The 18,086-nt window shown below is 47.5% G+C and overlaps 1 protein-coding gene across 1 annotated transcript in view; it reads right to left on the bottom strand.

The window, feature by feature from the left end:
• piezo2b (piezo-type mechanosensitive ion channel component 2b) overlaps window positions 1–18,086 on the bottom strand; it is an 84,411-nt gene that overhangs the window by 3,330 nt on the left and 62,995 nt on the right. Inside the window, exons 34-55 of the mRNA XM_079751243.1 lie at window positions 16,910–17,013; window positions 16,574–16,672; window positions 15,772–15,892; window positions 15,592–15,669; window positions 15,112–15,278; window positions 14,236–14,426; window positions 13,324–13,494; window positions 12,000–13,103; window positions 10,727–10,985; window positions 9,652–9,831; window positions 8,719–9,037; window positions 7,831–7,960; window positions 7,256–7,403; window positions 6,756–6,967; window positions 6,456–6,614; window positions 5,420–5,567; window positions 4,842–5,030; window positions 3,554–3,646; window positions 2,794–2,963; window positions 2,322–2,441; window positions 468–547; window positions 105–294 (exon numbers count right to left, since the gene is read on the bottom strand). Of these exons, the coding sequence (XP_079607369.1) occupies window positions 105–294; window positions 468–547; window positions 2,322–2,441; window positions 2,794–2,963; window positions 3,554–3,646; window positions 4,842–5,030; window positions 5,420–5,567; window positions 6,456–6,614; window positions 6,756–6,967; window positions 7,256–7,403; window positions 7,831–7,960; window positions 8,719–9,037; window positions 9,652–9,831; window positions 10,727–10,985; window positions 12,000–13,103; window positions 13,324–13,494; window positions 14,236–14,426; window positions 15,112–15,278; window positions 15,592–15,669; window positions 15,772–15,892; window positions 16,574–16,672; window positions 16,910–17,013 (4,432 nt within the window). The remainder of the gene's footprint in view (window positions 1–104; window positions 295–467; window positions 548–2,321; window positions 2,442–2,793; window positions 2,964–3,553; window positions 3,647–4,841; window positions 5,031–5,419; window positions 5,568–6,455; window positions 6,615–6,755; window positions 6,968–7,255; window positions 7,404–7,830; window positions 7,961–8,718; window positions 9,038–9,651; window positions 9,832–10,726; window positions 10,986–11,999; window positions 13,104–13,323; window positions 13,495–14,235; window positions 14,427–15,111; window positions 15,279–15,591; window positions 15,670–15,771; window positions 15,893–16,573; window positions 16,673–16,909; window positions 17,014–18,086) is intronic.

Below are 18,086 nucleotides of genomic sequence, written 5' to 3'. Positions count from 1 at the left end.
CCAGTTAAAGTGTTAAAGTTAAAGTGGCGACCCACAAGATCCACACCTGTGTACTATGCATACGTCCCCCTTTACTTCGGGGTTCATTGTCAGCGTCCACTCACCCGTATCCTGCCAGGAAACCCAGGCTGGGGGGGCTGACCTGGTCGCTGAATATGTACAGATCCAGCCCCGTTTTGTTGGTCTTTTTAAAGAAGCCGGACTTGACCTGGCTGACGACCCACCACTCCCGCACCTCCCCGGAGCTTTGGGAGTGGCGCTTTAGCGACAAGCTGATGTCCTCCTTCTTCTTATCTGAAGCATGATGGGAAAGGAATGAGGTCACAGGATGAATCGGAAACAGAACGGCTACGGCGACTGCTAATACCGCACCGCATTACCTGACGTTCATTTAAATTAAAAAACGCACACACGGTATTTAATGGGTCACCTAATGGCAACCAACCACCTTTGCCGGTCGCTCTTACCCTTTAAAAGCTGCTCCACGGGTTTGGATGCCGAATCGGTAGGCGCCCGGAGATACCGTGGGAAGAGATCTTTGAGGATCCTGTGGTGGAGCAAGCACAACACTTTGTAGACGCATAAAAGCACCAATGAGTCGGGATGAATAACAGGGCCGTACAGCCCCCTGGTAGCCCCTCTCTTCTCCCGTCTCTGAACGGATTGGTGCTTAAAGGAGACCTATTATACCGCCAGGTGTGAGTGTGAATAGCCGTTACGAGCCGTTTTGAAAATGTGCCTCTTCTGACATCGCAAGTGGGCGCGTCCACCTAGATGTGTGACAAGAGATGAGCAACGTTTGCAACAGTCCACTGGGTAGGCTGGTAGACTGATCCATCCAGCACGCGTCTAGGTGGACACGCCCACTTGTGATGTCAGAAGAGGCAGATTTTCAAAACGGCTTTTAACGGCTAATCACACTCACACCTGGTGGTTAAATCGCTATGAGCACAAAATCTAGGAGTAGTCTCGACTTGTCGTACGAGTCGCCTAGTGTTGGCCAGAGCAAACGCAACAATGTTGTTTGGCCAAACATTTGCTAATCCATTGCTTTGATGACCTTGTTCTATGTTCAATGATGTGAGATTAGCAGTCAGATTAATATAACTGTATCGGTATGTACTATTATCATACAATAATAACCATAGTCAAAATAGCATTCATAAGGATATGCTCAGTTGATATTTTTGTTGAGGAAGCTCTCGAATGACTGATTACTAGGATTCTCCATCGCTGAGTGGGCCTCGATCAGATGCACACGGGTTACCTCCCATCACGTCTTACTCATTCAGGATTGCGGCGACATAGCCCTTGGCTTGGTTGACCGTTTATTCAACGAAACATGGCTGTTGATGTGTGTGGGAGTTTAAATAATGCGTGTGTGTTTCGGTGTGGGTGTGTGTGTGTTTCGGTGTATGTGTGTGTGGCTTGATCTATGGATCACACTTTCATTGCATAACATTTTCATTGCATTACTTACCTCAACAGCTCTAAACCTCCACCTCTATTTATATTCTCTAAGGTGACTTTAGCTTCATCAGTAACCTACTTCCAGTCCTTTAGGGTTCTGCACGGTCAAATAGCCCTGCCTTATAGCCTACTGTTGGATTTTAGTGGTCATATCAACCCCTCAAACGACATAGACAACCGGGCCACTTGACTCCATATTGAAGGACAATTCCGGTATTTTGAACATTGAGCCCCCTTTCTGGTTTGTCTACGATGAAGTAGAAGTTAACACCGGACCAATATTCAAAATCTCGGTGTTAACCACTCTATTTCATCCTAGACAAACCAGGAAGGGGGCTCAATGCTCAAAATACCGGAATTATCCTTTAACATGGAACACTGCTGTCAGCGGACCCCGCATTCAAAGCATTTGTGACCTTCTGTCCTCACTCCTTTACATTAAGGGGTGCTCTAATGCCACTACTGACGCTGCTGAATATTATGTATGTTTTCTTCGATTTCCGAACTTCAAGCTTGGCACTTTAATCGTTTTTTCTTGCTCAGCCTGATGCCTTCATTGCGAATGGCGACTGTGAAGAAAGGCGGAACACCTCCTTGTATGGTGTTGTTGTGGGGAGTAAATCAAGCTGATACACATTCAGAGCAATTTCGTGTACTTACGAGCGCTTACATAGTTTAACGTTGCAGACTCAAACGGGTTATACACATGCACAAAGGTGAGTCCATGTCGAGAGAAAAACACACAAAAGGTTCTTCAAAGGAGGCAACCCAACGTGTTTCTTTGCATCTTCAGCTAAGAGTGAATCCTGATGATGATGATGAGGATGAGGATGATGCATAGAGGGGCTCACGCTGTGGTGGTGGTGGAGTTGTTGTCGAGGAGCTGCATCAGGTGCTCCCTGGTGTCGGGACCGAGATGTTCCACCAGCTTGCCCGTGGCAAACTCCGCCTTAGCACCCAGTGTAAGGTTCCTTGGGGGGATTTGGACGACCATGGTGCAGAACAACAGGAACACCGGATGGAAGAAAGGGACAACAATGACGAATGCAGCGTTGCGGTTCTCCGGGGAACGTACCAACCGCTAAGCCAGACGACGTGAGCCACTTGTGATGGTGAACTATAGTGCTACTATAGAGGACACTACAACAAGTATAACAATTTGGTACATAGAATGATTGCAATAAATCAAATAGATACCAGTGAAGCACTTATGTGTGCATGATTAAGACGTTTAATTTAGAAGTACTAATGTAGCTGAAGTTGTCCTGTAAGGAATGATGACCCTAATGTATACAGGAAGGACTTATATTCAGTATTTTGCACCTTTGAATGGACCAGGACACAGTGATGGTGAAGTCCTCTCCAAACTCCAGCATGCTGATGAGATTATTCCTGCTGGGCGGGCTGATGGTCCAAAGAGAGTTGGAGCTGCCCTCTAGCTCAGCAACAATCAGGTCCTGGAACTGGTATGTCTCCAGCCATTGCATGCATTCCTGCAAGGGGTCCACACATGACAGATACACGTGGTGTAGGAGAACCAGAGAACCCTGGGAGGTAACAGTGGCCTAGGTTTGTCCGCCAACTGTTGTGCCAGATATGTGATGGAACCTATGGTTCCTGTCAGGTAACACGTTGTTGATTCACAATATATTACAGAGAGTGAAGCGGATCTGATCGGCTCATTTTTTTCCTGCCATTTTGGGAATGTTGCATTGGAAATGAAGTTCAATATATAAAACTAACTTCACTCTGGTGGGGAAATGAGAGCTGGTAGTAGCATATGCGTACCAAGAGCCTAGTGCCTGAATTCAGGGAGATGGGCATGGTACTTATTATGTAGCCGCTGAGGTCAGTCGAATTGTGTCCAAACTACCCCGATATGTTTTTGTGGGGATGTAAGATACATTTAGTTTTGTGGATGTATATTATTATATGTATATTAACAAAGACTAATAGCCAATTATTCCCTCTATTAGTTGCTGTTTTGGGTGTCAAAAAGACAGACACACACACACACACACACACACACACACACACACAGAGAAACTAGGAGGAAAAACACACAGATTGTAGCTGCACTTACGTCATTGTCACTATATCCCCTTACAAAGGTGGCATATTCAACCTCCGTCATGTCCCGTAGCTGCTTCTGCTGGGCGCTCATGGTGAAGATGGGCTGGGAAGGGGGAGAGCGGCTCATTTCAAACAGCAGTGCCTTTTGTCCCGGGTTTTGTGTCGTGTCGTGTTCGATTCAAACTGGGTCGCAGGCTCAGACTAGAGCCCGACCGATTTATTGGCGGGCCGATATTATCGGCCGTTATTAGGCATCTTCCAAACTATCGGTATCGGCCGAGTAATGAATATTATTATTTATTTATTTTTGGGGTTATTGTGTTTGTGTTCAAAGGACTTTGAGTTTCATAGCTTAAGTTTGTATTTTTATACATTTTATTTATCAGAACTCTAATATATTTTGATGTTCTTTTCTGTTGTTACAATTAAACAATAAAATAAAGTTAATTTTTAAACTGCATTACCTTATTATTTTAGTGAGGACTCTTAAATATCTACAAATAACCAATGTTAGGGAAATCTGTTTATGTTTTGTTACGCATTTCTGGAATTAATTTTTTTAATATATTTCGGCCGATATATCCGATTTTTAAATGACCAAATATTTGTATCGGTATCGGCCTTAAAAATCCTCCATTGGTCGGGCTCTAGCTCAGACCTTTAGCTCACAGTTTCAGTCTTAATCTACATCTGGATCAGAAACCAAGTGCTGACGATGATGGTAGCATAAGGGTATGGCATTACTCTTCTACCTCCAACACACAGAATCACCTGATCGCATGTGAAGCGTTTGAGGAGATTGAGATTATCACACTTCCTTAATCCCCAAAGGGAAACTCAGCATACAATTACAGGTGCAAGTCAAGCAAGAGAGAGGATAAGAATGCAAATAAGAAGGATGACAATGTTGACCCCAATATATATGCACACCTCCTATATACACCATAACTCTGATCAATTTAAACTCAAGGTACTAATGCAGGTAACAACATTAACATTTTGTGCCTGGGTCTGAACCATCCAATAAAAGAATTTAACTGGCCAATACTCAAAACTTTCATGATCAGTCATGATCCTCCCATGCTGACAACCCTCTCCATACAACACTAGAGGATTTCGATTAAATCAACTACTATAATGGTAAATGGCAAATGGAAGACATTTATTCCTTTATAAAAAAGGAAAATGTATTGACCTGGCTGTAAATCCTGCCGGGAAAAAAAATTAATAAAAAAAATCGGCCGATAAATCGGTCGATCACTACTCCTTAGTGTTGAAGCCTGTCACAACGTACGTACCTGGAAGCCGGCCAGGGTGATGGTGAGCGAGACGTCCAGCGGCTTGTTGACCACGCCGGCCACAGACTTGACCAGGGACATGAAGAGCAGCGGGAACCACACGATGCAGATGAGCAGTGCCACGATCATGCCCCCCAGGCCATACTTCACCGTCGCCTTCTTCTTCTGCCCGCGCGGCTGCGGGAATTTCTGTGGAGACACGGTGTGTGTTTGGGAGCTGGCACCATATTGTACGTCTTTTGCTTACAAAACTACAATGTTTAATTAATGCTACAGGGCTCTGCAGCATCAAGAAATCTCATGATACGTGACGTCCGTGAGCCTTGCTTTATTGAGATGGGCAGGGTTTGGAGAGAGTCGGGAAAGGGAGGGGTCAGGAGAAGAGTTGTTTTGGGAGCGAGCTTGAAATTGCTTATTTCTTATACTGTACCTTTAATGATATCAATCAAACAATCAACGCTAACACCGTGATACAGATGACACTGGATTAATTGCTCAGCACAGGAATCTTTTCAGGAATTTTAAATGTATTTAGATTCATAAGTGAAACAATTCAGAATTCAGGAGAGAGAGCCAACCTTCTCAGACTCCCTCCAACATTTAAGCACAAAGATGTGAGCGTAGATATCCTCCACGCAGATCCAGCTGGACAGCGACAGGGACGTGTCCGTCCACACCCAGTCCATCACCGCCCGCAGCTCTGTTAGGAAGGGAACCAGGCGGAACCTGCCGCCGCCATGACATCAGAACCGTCAGACACAAACACTGACCGCACGAGGTCATTGATAGGATGAGTGACATTCCTTTGGTAAAATGGACGGCATTTATATACCGCTTTTATCCAAAGCACTCTACAATATTGCCTGACATTCAGTAATTCACGCACACATTCGCACACCGACGGCGGAGTCGACCATGCAAGGCGACAGCCAGCTCGTCGGAAGCAGTTGGGGTCAGGTGTCTTGCTCACCTCGACCCTCGGAGGTCGACGCTAGGAGGAGCCAGGACCGAACTAGCAACCTTGTGGTTACCAGCCAACCCGCTCTTCCTCCTGAGCTTCATAGCTACAGGAAGTATCTCCAATATTGTTTAACAGGTCCAGCAGACGACAGTCTCATACCAATAAAAGGCCATAACAGTAATATTGCTATCAATGAGGGAAGAAAATCGCAATGTATCTGCCATTATTTGTTCATCAATTGTAAAGCATACACAAATTTTATACACATTTTGCCATGTCGTTATACACACCCGTGTCTTATGTCTTTCCCTAGGATTGTCCCTCTTAAAAGACCCTCTACTTCCCTTTCATCACTAAAGTCGATACTAAATGTGGACAAAATGTGAGAAGCACTAAGAAAATGTTTCATTGGCCAACTTTACGTCACCTTTTTTATGTGTGCTTGACAAAAAGTATTTATTAAGTATTTATTTTGGAATTTACTCAAATAGCAAGGAGCATGATTAGCCAACATTGAAAAGCAGCATGGAAAACAAATGGCTTTCATCTTGACAATAACTATGTGTCCTATAATATAAGTCATGACGTTGTTTATCATTTGCCTCATAGCTTCCCTTCCATGCGTTTGACAGCAGGGGATTTAAAAGACTCACCCTTGAAACAGGAAGAGGTTGAGATAGTTGTAGCTCTTGGTGAGGAAGTTGCCCAGGACGCGGGTGGGATATCCACAGCGGATCTGATAGGCCGACAGCCCAAAGTAGATACACTTGACAAAGTACCACATCTGGGCCACCCTGTTCTGGTTGAAACGCCTGGGACAGGGAGGGCCAGCCAAAAACATGCCTGGTTAATCTGCAAGTTGTGGTTGTCATAAATCATCAATGATACCAAAACAACACCTGAAAAATATGCACAAATGTGCATCGGATCTGTGCTTTAACATATGTTCCTACTTCTCTGTGACTCCGGGCAGAATGAAGAACATCCAGAAGTGGATGCCGAAGACCAGGATGACCTGGAAGACGACCTTGCCCATGACGGTCTTTCTGAGGTAGAGGGCGCGGTCCACCACCATGGACCCAAACTGGATCAGAACCATAACCAGGAAAGGCCCAGGAACTTGGTCCTCTGACAGGGACGAGGTGATGTCTGCCGCAGAATGTTTCTGGAACAACGGGGACACTTCCCATTAGTTCCACAATCCACCGTCATTGATACGTTTTGGATTTAAGCTAACCAACAGCCATGTTGACCAAAGGATAAAACTACTACCAAATCGTGTCAACGGAGAATGCTGAAATAACAAGTCTAGATGTGCTGCCCTTCTCTGCCATCTAGTGGTCAGGAAACCACCAATGCAGCTTTAATGACACAAATGTTTTTATATCAACAAATGTAACGGAATACATTTTTCCCCCACACATTGACCGTCCTCTTATCACTCGACACCTACGCCGAAAGCCCAGAATCCGAACACGATGATGATGAAGTCGACGGTGTCGGCGAGGAACATGAGCACGTAGACGTCGGTCACGGCGCTGTACTCGGGGTGGATCAGGTTGTAGAAGAACTGGCGGATGGGTTCGTAGAAATCTATGCATCTGCAAAGAACCAGGTAAAGAACAGTCGTTTTTTTCAATATTCTGTCAAGGAAATGGGGACAAACTACGTCGGCACCAAGGAGGTATGATTCTTTGTGTATTGAGAGAACGCCTTAGGAAAGTGTAGTACCCAGTGTTCAACCCATCATTTCACAATAATTCATTTGTTCAGATCAAGTATCCCATCCTTGTTGCTTTGTGATGTAAGGAAATACAGCAGTATATAAAACAAACATATTAAAAGGCAGAATAATAAAAAAAAATTATAATAGGCAATCCAGTGTTCTTAATCCACAGAAATACATGTGTCATTCACAAACAAATACTGCCATCCGCAATTTCTTTACACATAACATTGCAGGACTGTTTGTGGACCTCCTGTGCACATGGGTAACAACGTGTCAGTGCAGAACGGAGGCCGCCGTACCGTTTGACCACCATGGCCTTGCCTCTGATCAGCTGTTCTCTGAGCTTCTCCATCATCAGCTGCTTCCGGCTCTTCTGCACGCTTGCCTCGCTGCCGTCGTGCCGGCTGCTGTTGTGGGACGCGGTGCTCCCTGTGGCGACGCAACGACACCAATTACACGTCTGGTCCACGGCAATGAGCCGTGGCAGGGCGGTTAAACCCACCAAACCCATTGTGTTCAAGAAGGTAAAAGCGCCTGAGGTCTTCCAAAACAGCCCTGCACCGGGGCCACCTTGAGCCAGAACTTTAGTACTCTCATACTCGATTTGAATTTAACTTTATTTTACATTTACCAGTTCATTAAACCGAAAATGCCTTTCCTCTCGATTCAGCCGCATGGCCCTGGTCTGCATCCCATGCCATCTGTTTAATCCTCGTTCTAATGTGACACTAAAGCACCGATAACACTACCGCTCCTAATTAGGTTAAACACAGCCAGCCTGTCTCTGCCTCTGAATCAGTGTCCTTCCTATACACTAAGCAGGAGTAAGTGTAAAGGCCTGTATGCAACTCAAAAACATAGCAACAGAGATCATGTGACTAATACAAACACTGATCAACCAACCCTGATAAACCCTGAAAACATGAGCGTGATTGGTTTACTTTCAAAACGGTGCTGTCCTGCAACTGATGCCGTCCGTCCATCCATCCATCCATCCGTCCGTCCGTCCATCCATCCATCCATCCATCATCCGTTCATCCATCCATCCATCATCCATCCATCATCCGTCCATTCATCCATCCATCATCCATCCATCCATCCATCATCCATCCATCATCCATCCATCCATCCATCATCCATCCATCCATCCATCCATCCATCCATCCCATCACAGGGACGTTCTTTACCTCTCTTGGACCGCGCCGAGGACATGCCGGAGTGGTGGGAGATGAACGACCCCCCGCTGGAGCTCTTGCGCCGCTGGAAGGTCTTCTGCTGGGAGTGGTGCATCTGCACCTGCACCGAGTCCACGGGGCCTTCAAAGTTGAGGGACCTCATGGAGCCCCGGCTCTCCGACCTCACCGACGGGGCCGCCGCCGAGTCCCTCAGTTTCTCCTTCTTCTCGCCGGCCCGCCCCACGCCGTTTCCCTCGTCCTCCGACATCTCCTGGGCGGCCTGCTCCCGCTTCGGCTGCCTTTTGTCGTCCTCGTCCCACAGGCCGTGGCACTGGAGCGGATAATAATAATAATAATAATAATAATAATTGATTGAATGGAGGGGACCTCACTCACCACCACCAGTGTGTAGCACCCACTTGGGTGATGCACGGCGGCCACCGAAGGATAATTACCAACGTGTCATTTACAAACAATATAGTCATTAACATATGTCATCATGTTATCAATATGAAGGCGCATTTTTAGCATACTTTTTTAAAGCAATTATAAATGATTAAGTTACTTAAGACACCCAAACACAAATGTAAACAAATTAACCAAGCAATAAATGCAAATCATTGGCAAACTCGTAAAATTGGCACAAAATGAGCAGAGAGCAGTTTTAAAATAAAGTATAATGTAAATTCACGGATATAACGGAAGAACACACATACATACACTTACACTTACACACACACAAACACACACACACACACACACACAGACACACAAACAAACAAAAGGTACACTACAGGAAGAGCGGTCCAGTAGAGAAGGAGTTTCCACGGCCAAGTCTCAAAGGTGTTGACACACGTTGGAGGTCTATGAAACCAAGCTTACACTTTGAAACAGACAATCGGGACATGGGTACCGCGGAGGCTGCATGGTTGCTAGGAGACGTACCTTCAGGATGGAGCGATGGAAGAAGAGGGCTAGGAGCTGAATGAGGTCGTAGTGGGCGTAGCCGTCCTTCTTCTCCACACCGATGATGTTGGGCGGGTGGTACGGCCTGGCCTTCTCGGCCTTGTTCTGGTTGAAGGGGAAGAAGCCAAACTGGAAGAAGTACTTGATGCAGATTGTGACCTATAGGAGGAGAGGACAAACAGAGTGCAATGATGATGGCGCTGCGGGTGAGCCAATTGGAAATCAGCATTGCAACGCAGAAATAACTTTCCAGATTCATTCTACGTATATATGAGTTTTATTGTTCTGTAATAACCCTTCAATTGACATTTCAAATCTATATAAAAATATTCTGGAATATACCCAGCAGTGATTCCATGTTCATGGAATCCATGTTTCTTCACAGTACATGGCTGACTACTGCAATAGTACAAAATGCTGTACTGCAATATTGGTAAGTATATATTTTAATCATTTTTAGGTCATAACTTAATGACCAATAACACGCGTAAGCACTGAGGCTAGACCAGTCGATAACGACTTCCAGAGAACATTGCAAAAAAAGGTATATATATTTATTACACGGCTCTTCTCAATGCTGTGGAACGCTCTGTTCACGTGCATGGGCCCTTCACAACTTCCGGCGGTGAATTATATTTGATAATTCACCGTTGCTAAGTATAATCTTTTGCCTCTAATGACGTCTTTGGTATCACTCCTCAAGTAGTCCTCAGCGTCTTCGGTTGCTAAGCGACGTCAACGTCTTTGGCGGACTATTTCTCTGCTGATCAACACTAAGAATGCTGGTCACAAATAAATTTCTATACATTACGTTCTATACATTATCCCTTACATATATATATACACACAGATATACACACACATATATACTGTATAAGCTATATATATATATATAGACATATTCATATCTATACAGTATATAAATATACATAAATATAAATATACACACACACACACACACATCTATATATATTCATATATATGTACATAAGTGTATGCATACATATCCACACACATCCACATTTGCGTCAACCCCACCCCCCCCCAGACCCACCTCCGTGTACACGATGGCGGTCATCCAGAAGCGCTTGCTGGGCCGCGGCACCGACAGCATGGCCCACAGGAAGATGTTGATGGGGATGACCAGCGTGGCGAAGTTGGCCGACATGATGTGGTTGAGGATGATCACCAGGTAGCACACCATCTCCGAGTGGGCCACCAGCATGTTGTACAGGGCGTAGCCCAGCTGCAGCACCAGCGGCTGGCTGTCGTAGAACTTCTCCGACTGGTCCAGCTCCTCGTCGTAGAACATCCTGGACGGAAGGACGGACGGAGAGAGCGGAGAGCGATGAGGAGGGAGGTGAGGAAGAGACGGGCGGCTTCGACTTCGTTCCACGGTAAGAATTAAAGTAGTGACGCTAATGAATTGGGTGAGTTTCACATTATTCCCAGAGATGGGGATTAGCCCCATTGAATTTGATTGAGGCGTATTTAAACCTTCACTGCAGCGGTCATGGTTCAACATGATTAGGATTGGCTCCTCTTTATCCCCGATCCCCTGAATCAAACCACGGTTGCTTCAGCCACGATTGGATGGATAATACTCTTAAAACACTTGAGGGCTCTTTATGGTTCCACGTTCACGCAACGCAAGGGGGTTACGGACCCAGCAGTAAATACATGTACATAGGCTTCTGCAGGTTTCAATTAAATGTCCCTTTCTCATACAAATTCGATTGAGACGGATAACTACTTGCGTGGTGCTGACCCATCTCATGCTCGCAGTCAGCAGGACATTACAGTCCCTCCAGAAAAATGTGGCGTTTTTTTGTGATTATTGCGGCCAAAAATCCTTGATTATGCGGCACGTTTTCTTAAAAAATGCGATGAAATATGCGGCATATTTATGCAATTTTATGCGATGAAATTGCGGGAACTAGCTAAAAAATGCGGGAACTTGCGAAAAATGCAGCTTTTCGAAGACATTCACGTCGCGTAATTACGTCACTTCATAACATTCCCATGGCAACAGGGGGAAATGGCTGCTCTTGTGTGAAGTAAATGCAACATTTTTCAACTTTCTGCTAAGATATAGGTGACTTCTTTGCAACGAAAATGAGGGGATTATGAAAACATGCAAGCCCCGCATATTTTGCGCGGAAATCTGCAATTTATGCGTTGAAAGTGCAGCATATTTGAAAAAATGCGGCCCCCCGCATGAATATGCGGACTTTGACGGATTATGCGTTGAATTATGCGATCGCATAATCGCGTTTTTCTCGAGGGACTGACATTAGCGTTGCCGTCGTCGTACCGGCTGTACTCACTTGCTGAGCAGCAGTTCGCTGGCGGTCAGCTCGGTCGTCATGGAGGGCTGCGCCAGGTCGGAGCGGGTGCTTCCCTCGGACCGGCTGTCCGAGGTCATCGCCATCCTCCCGCGGTCCACGTCGCTGTCGTCGTCGTCGCTCAACTCCAGCCGGTCGAAGCTCACCACCTTGCTGTAACTCGGCGGCACCTCGGCGTCGGACGTCTTGGAGGCGTCCGTGTCGGGGGTGTAGAGCAGCGCAGACCGGCCCTGGCGCCGGGAGAACTCCCGCGATCCGGCCTCCCCGTCCTCGCTGTCTGTGGTGCCGTCCGGATCCTGGACCCTGGCCGGCCCCGGCCCCGCCCCCTCCTCCAGCTCCGCCGCCGTCATGGAGGGGCCCTCTCCTGGGCCAAAGGAATCCCAGGAGACCCCTTGTCTGCACGGGTCCTCCTGGTCTTCCTCCTCTTCGTCCTTCTGCCAAGCAGGGTTGTCCACTCCCCAGGGCCCGGCTTCCGTCTCCTGGGACCCGTCCAGTACCTGAGTCCAGTCCGGCTCCTCCGACCCTTCAGGCTCCTGGGACCCCTCAGAATCCCCGCACTCCGCCTGCTCCTGGGACCCCTCTAGCTCCAAGGACCCCTCCGGCTGTGGGGACCCCTCTGGCTCCAAGGACCCCTCCGGCTGAGGGGACCCCTCTAGCTCCAAGGACCCCTCCGGCTGAGGGGACCCCTCTGGCTCCAAGGACCCCTCTTGCTGTGTGGACCCCTCCGGCTGGAGGGACCCCTCATAATCCTGGCACCCCTCCGGCACTTGTGACCCCCCTGACTCCAGAGACCCCTCCGGCTGTTGGGACCCCTCTGGCTCCTGTGACCCCTCTTGCTCCACAGACCCCTCTGGCTGTTGGGATCCCTCTGGCTCTTGTGACCCCCCTGACTCCAGAGACCCCTCCGGCTGTGGGGACCCCCCTGGCTCCAGAGACCCCTCCGGCTGTGGGGACCCCTCTGGCTCCTGGGAGCGCCAGGGCTCCGCCTGGCGCCTGTCTTCTCCCTGGTCATGCTCGTCCTCCACCTCCTCGATGGTGTCCGTGGTCCCCTGCCGGGAGTACAGCGTGATGCACTGGGTGGCCTCGCTGCGGTGGGGGGGACGGACGGATGACAACAGGTTACCTTACAACCGACCACGCCCGCTCACGCCCCCAGAACGCCACACAGAACAGAGAGTACGAAACCAGCCGTCGTTACGAGGTGCCGCCGACGTGAAGAACACATCGACGTTGACGACGTGCCTCATGTCGTGCAGTATGATGGTGGGTATGTGTTGGGATGGGGGGGGACGGGGGGGATGGTAACCTGGACACGAGGCTGCTCCCGCTGTCGGCCGAGGAGTTGGAGGCGTCCATGCCGTAGATCTTGCGCAGCTTGGGCCGCGCCCGCTCGCTGGTTTTGGGGATGCACTCAGGCATGCCGTCCAGGTCGTCAAGGGTGGACTGGCGGGACAGCATGGTGGCCTCCGTGTACCCGCTGGCGTGGACAGACAGACGGTACAGGGGGGGGGGGATGACGAGCCGACATGTTAGCCCCCGGGGGCTAACATGTCATACAATAGACAGTGTATTGTATGCGTATGACGCGGCGGTGAAATCATGAGGCCCCGACAATCGCGGTACACAACGCACAAACACTTACACAACACACAAACACACACACAGAGCCACGGGAACGGTTCGGTCGCTAGTGGCGGGGCGACAAAGGATCGGAAACGAATGGCGCTAGGCAGTTTGAGCACGTCATGCATCATTCTCCAGTGGAAAATCCTCGTGCCAGCGGTACAAACGCTTGCCTCTGTGAAACATCGACGTGTCGACCAATAGGACTTGGGGGGCACAAATCCATTTGTGAATGAAGGTTCCACGTTTTTGCTTGCATTGTTATATGTACTTTACTAATACCAATATGAGTAGATATCGAAGGAGGCGAAAAAGTAATTAGGACCCTTTTAACCCCAAAATCGGTGTCGGCCTTCCTCAATGAAGCATTTGTGTAATCCAGTATAGTGTGTGTGTGTGTGTGTGTGTGTGTGTGTGTGTGTGTGTGTGTGTGTGTGTGTGTGTGTGTTTCTTTGTATGTACACATGTGTTAGTATGGGTGGACGGATGGACGGATCAACGGATCGACGGACGGACGGACGGACGGACGGAGGGAAGTATGCATGCATGTATACGCTCTGCATGGGCTGAGCCGGGGCTCTGGACCCCCCCCTACCTGGAGATGCTGTCCCGGGAGGCCATGGAGTCCAGGCTTTCCATGCGGAAGCCTCCCTGCCTCCGTCTGGGGCCCCTCTGGGAGCCTGAGTCATCCTCGCTGAGCAGGTCCATGCTGGACTGCCGGGACATGTTGAGCCGCATGGCCTTCTGGTAGTACACGTGGATGTGGTCCCTGGACGGCACGTTGCCCTGAGGGAGCCCGGAGAGACGCAAAGAGCTTTACTCCCTCCCATACCTGAGAGACTCACTTTGGAAAGGTGCAATAATAAAATAAAGTGTATAAAGTGTCCAACAATACATACATAAAATAAAATAAAAGAATCACACAGTGATTACAATGTCACTTTGGAAAGGTGCAATAATAAAATAAAGTGTATAAAGTGTCCAGCAATACATACGTACATAAAATAAAATAAAATAAAATAAAAGAATCACAGTGATTACAATGTAACTTTAGAAAGGTGCAATAATAAAACAAAGTGTATAAAGTCTCCAGCATATAAAATAAAATAAACAATCACACAGTGATTACGATGTCACTTTAGAATGATGCAACAATAAAATAAAGTGCATAAAGTGTCCAGCAATACATAAAATAAAATAAAATAAAAAAAAATCACACATGTGATTTTTTTCACACACGTGACACACGTGATTACAATGTCATGCCATAAGGGCATAAATGTACACGCCTAAGGGTTACACAACAAATGAGGCTAAGAGGTCCTTCACCACAGAATAGATACTTAATCACACATGCACAGTGGAAAGTGCACATTATTACATTGAAGTGTTGCAGCATTTAGGTGAGGTGATTTTGGACTGCACCATATTCCTGAACAGTTGTGCTACAGAGCCTTATGGCGGCGCGTACCTTCTTGACCTCGCGGGTGAGCATACAGCGCTCGATGCGCAGCACGGTGGAGATGTCGATGTGCTCCCGGCACATCTCGTTCATCCACTTGGTGAAGCTGTCCACCGTGGTCTGGCACAGCACCAGCGAGAACTTGATGATGTTGTACATGCGCTTGATGATGTTGTCTGTGGGGAAAGGGGGGTCATGGTATGCCTTTATTTATGTTTGCATGCACGCTTTACATGGTTTTTTTAAAAGGTGAGTTTAGACTAGAGTCCGAAATGTGACGTTTGATGTGACTACATATTGTATTTTTTGGACTCCCTGACACATCAGCGAGAGAGACATAAAACCTCAAAATGGACATTCGTGGCATAAAATGTAGCTCGCGTGTTGGCTTAACCCCATGAGGTTTTGTTTAGTTTTCAGACTCAAGTGAATAGACAGATGTTATTGTTCCCGTGGCTACGGTTGTCATGACAAAGGGAAACAACAAACCTGGGCCTTCAGACTTCTTGCCGTTCTCGTCTTCCCCTACACCCTCCGGTGGGTCTCCTAACTCTATAGTCACATGACCTTTAAACATACACACAGGACACATAACGTACGTGTTACAGTCAACGCGGAGTCCACCGCTGCCAAATAATACATCAACTTTGTTTTGGTTCTGGAACCTACTCTCTTTCTTGCTTTTTCTGCCTCGTACTCCCTTGGTGTACTTCTTCCAGAACTTGCGCTTCTCTTTGGCCTTCTCCCTGAGGGCCGTCTTGGGGTCTGTGATCCAGGCGTGGTAGAGGAACTGGTGGGAGACAGCAGAACCACTTAACCAGTTTGTTTGTACAGCAAACTGTAAAACAATGACTCAAAAAGGGGAGCGAAGGCAAAACCAACGACGGTAATCATGCACACAAACACGGCATTGTCTCAAGCAACATCGGCGCTTGTCATTGTCTTTCTCTGAGTTGTATATTTATGTTAATAAAAAGACGGGAACTTGACACAAAAAGGATCAGGAAAAAAAGACGCGTACAGGGATCTGGGTCATTCAGACTTTAATCTGATCACTCAGGCATTTCTACATGCTTCGAAAGTTGCACTGTCCCTTTCCATTCCATGTTAACTTGTCTTATTGTCTTTTTCCTTTCGGGGCTCTCCAAAAAGTGTAAAACCCCGAGAACAACAAGGACACATCGGGTGATCTAAGCACCACGGCAGCCAGCCATTGTAGAAACCAAAAATGCATTTCGAGGTGCACTAATGTGGGGTTCTTTGGATGAGGCGCCTGCCCAATGGGTCCTGCCTGGCTGTTCTTGTGCCTGTGCCCCTGACATTAGGCGAAATACGCCTCAGAGTACTTCCAGACAAGGAGACAAAACACAGGGGATGGAGAAGCAGTCTACGATGCATTGCACATTATCAGGCTGGCAGGACTTCACAGCAATACAACAGCACAGCGCTCAGGAATCTCTTGCTTAAATACCTTGCCTGCCTTCATTACATACTGCAGTACAGTTTTGGGCAGTTTGATAATAGACTTTGGCAATGCCAGCACAGCAGAGGCAAACTTTCCGATAGCACGCTACAGAGGGAAGGACCAAACAGAAGGAGGTTAGTAGAAAACCATTGTTAATGTTAAAGACAGTGAGTTAGTGAGTGAGTACAATTCAACTGTGCACAGACCATGTCTTAGTCAAGCCTTGTCGAATGAATGTGTCAGGTTGTAAGTCATTGAGTATTCTTGAAACGTGTATGAAGCCTATAGGGTTAGCCAAACACTTGATAAGGGGTCGGACGTCTGGGTTCATGGAGGTCTCACCTGAAACGCTGACTTTTTAGGAAGGTCCTCTTCGGTTTTGTCCTCCTCTTCCTCCTCTTCCTCACTGTCAGTTTCAAACAAGTAATAATCTCCACTTCTCACCACTGAGGAGCAAGGGGCAAAGCACAGTTAAACCCAGCCAAGGACAGAGGAAACCTAGGTCACACAATGAGCAGCATAACATCGTTCCTCCATACATACACATTTGAAAACCAAAGACATGACGAATGGCTCCCCTTTCGTTCATGGAAGAGTGTGACGACCGATCCAACAAAAACAACATTCAAGGCCTGATTCTTAACGCCACAACCTTAACACAGCCTTACATCCTCTGACAGGTGACAGACATCAAACCCGACCCGACAGCCGGGACGCGATGGACACCGTTTGAAAACTCCCAAGCGTATGAGATGATGACGTTGGAAGAAGATGGACAGGGCCAAAGGAAGATAACCAACAGATCGTATGGGTTGATGATGGAACTCTATTTTCTTGCGAGCAAGAAAATACACTACCAGCGCAACAAACACAACAAAAAGTGCAAACACTGGAGACGTTTTTTTTTTGTGGTGGTTAGTTTGGAGAGCACACAGCTCTTAGAGCGAGCAGAGTGGCAGAGCGGTTAGGGTGCAGCTCTTCGGGTGTGAGTTGTGTGACACCGTGCGTCCTTGAACAGAAAAGTCAGAACGGAACGGGGGGGAGAGGGGGGGGGGGGGGGGGGGGGGGGGGAGAGAGAGGGGGGGGTATGCTGGGGAAGCATATAAAGACAACAAGGTTGGCTTCCAAATGCCGCGGAGAGGGGAAATGATCACACTACTTGGTAAAGAAAATGAAATGCTACGTGAGAGTGCATTGTACTAGAACGTGCAGACATGGGTTCAGAGCAACAGGCCACCAGCAAAGCGGAAGGCCCACATGAAGAAAGATGGAGGATTTGTTTTCGCTTCTTCTCGAACCGGTGATTAACGTTTGACTTTAACGGTTCGACATGTGCGCTGACACCTGTTGCGTGATCATGTCTACATGCAAAGGACGAGTCCGTCACCCTTTGTCTTTTGTTTTCAGAGAAAGGCTGGGGGGTGCTTCATCTCTTTGCCTCTAAAACGTGTTACAGCTGAGTGATTCCCCACTGTGGGATCCTAAGGAAAGGGAAGACCAGTGTGTATACCAAAAGCTT

This window comes from Pollachius pollachius, assembly GCF_949987615.1.
Source record: "Pollachius pollachius genome assembly, chromosome: 14".
Classification (NCBI taxonomy): Eukaryota; Metazoa; Chordata; class Actinopteri; order Gadiformes; family Gadidae; genus Pollachius; species Pollachius pollachius.
The sequence above is the reverse complement of the archived record's forward strand: the minus strand, read 5'-3'. Positions and strand labels throughout refer to the sequence as shown.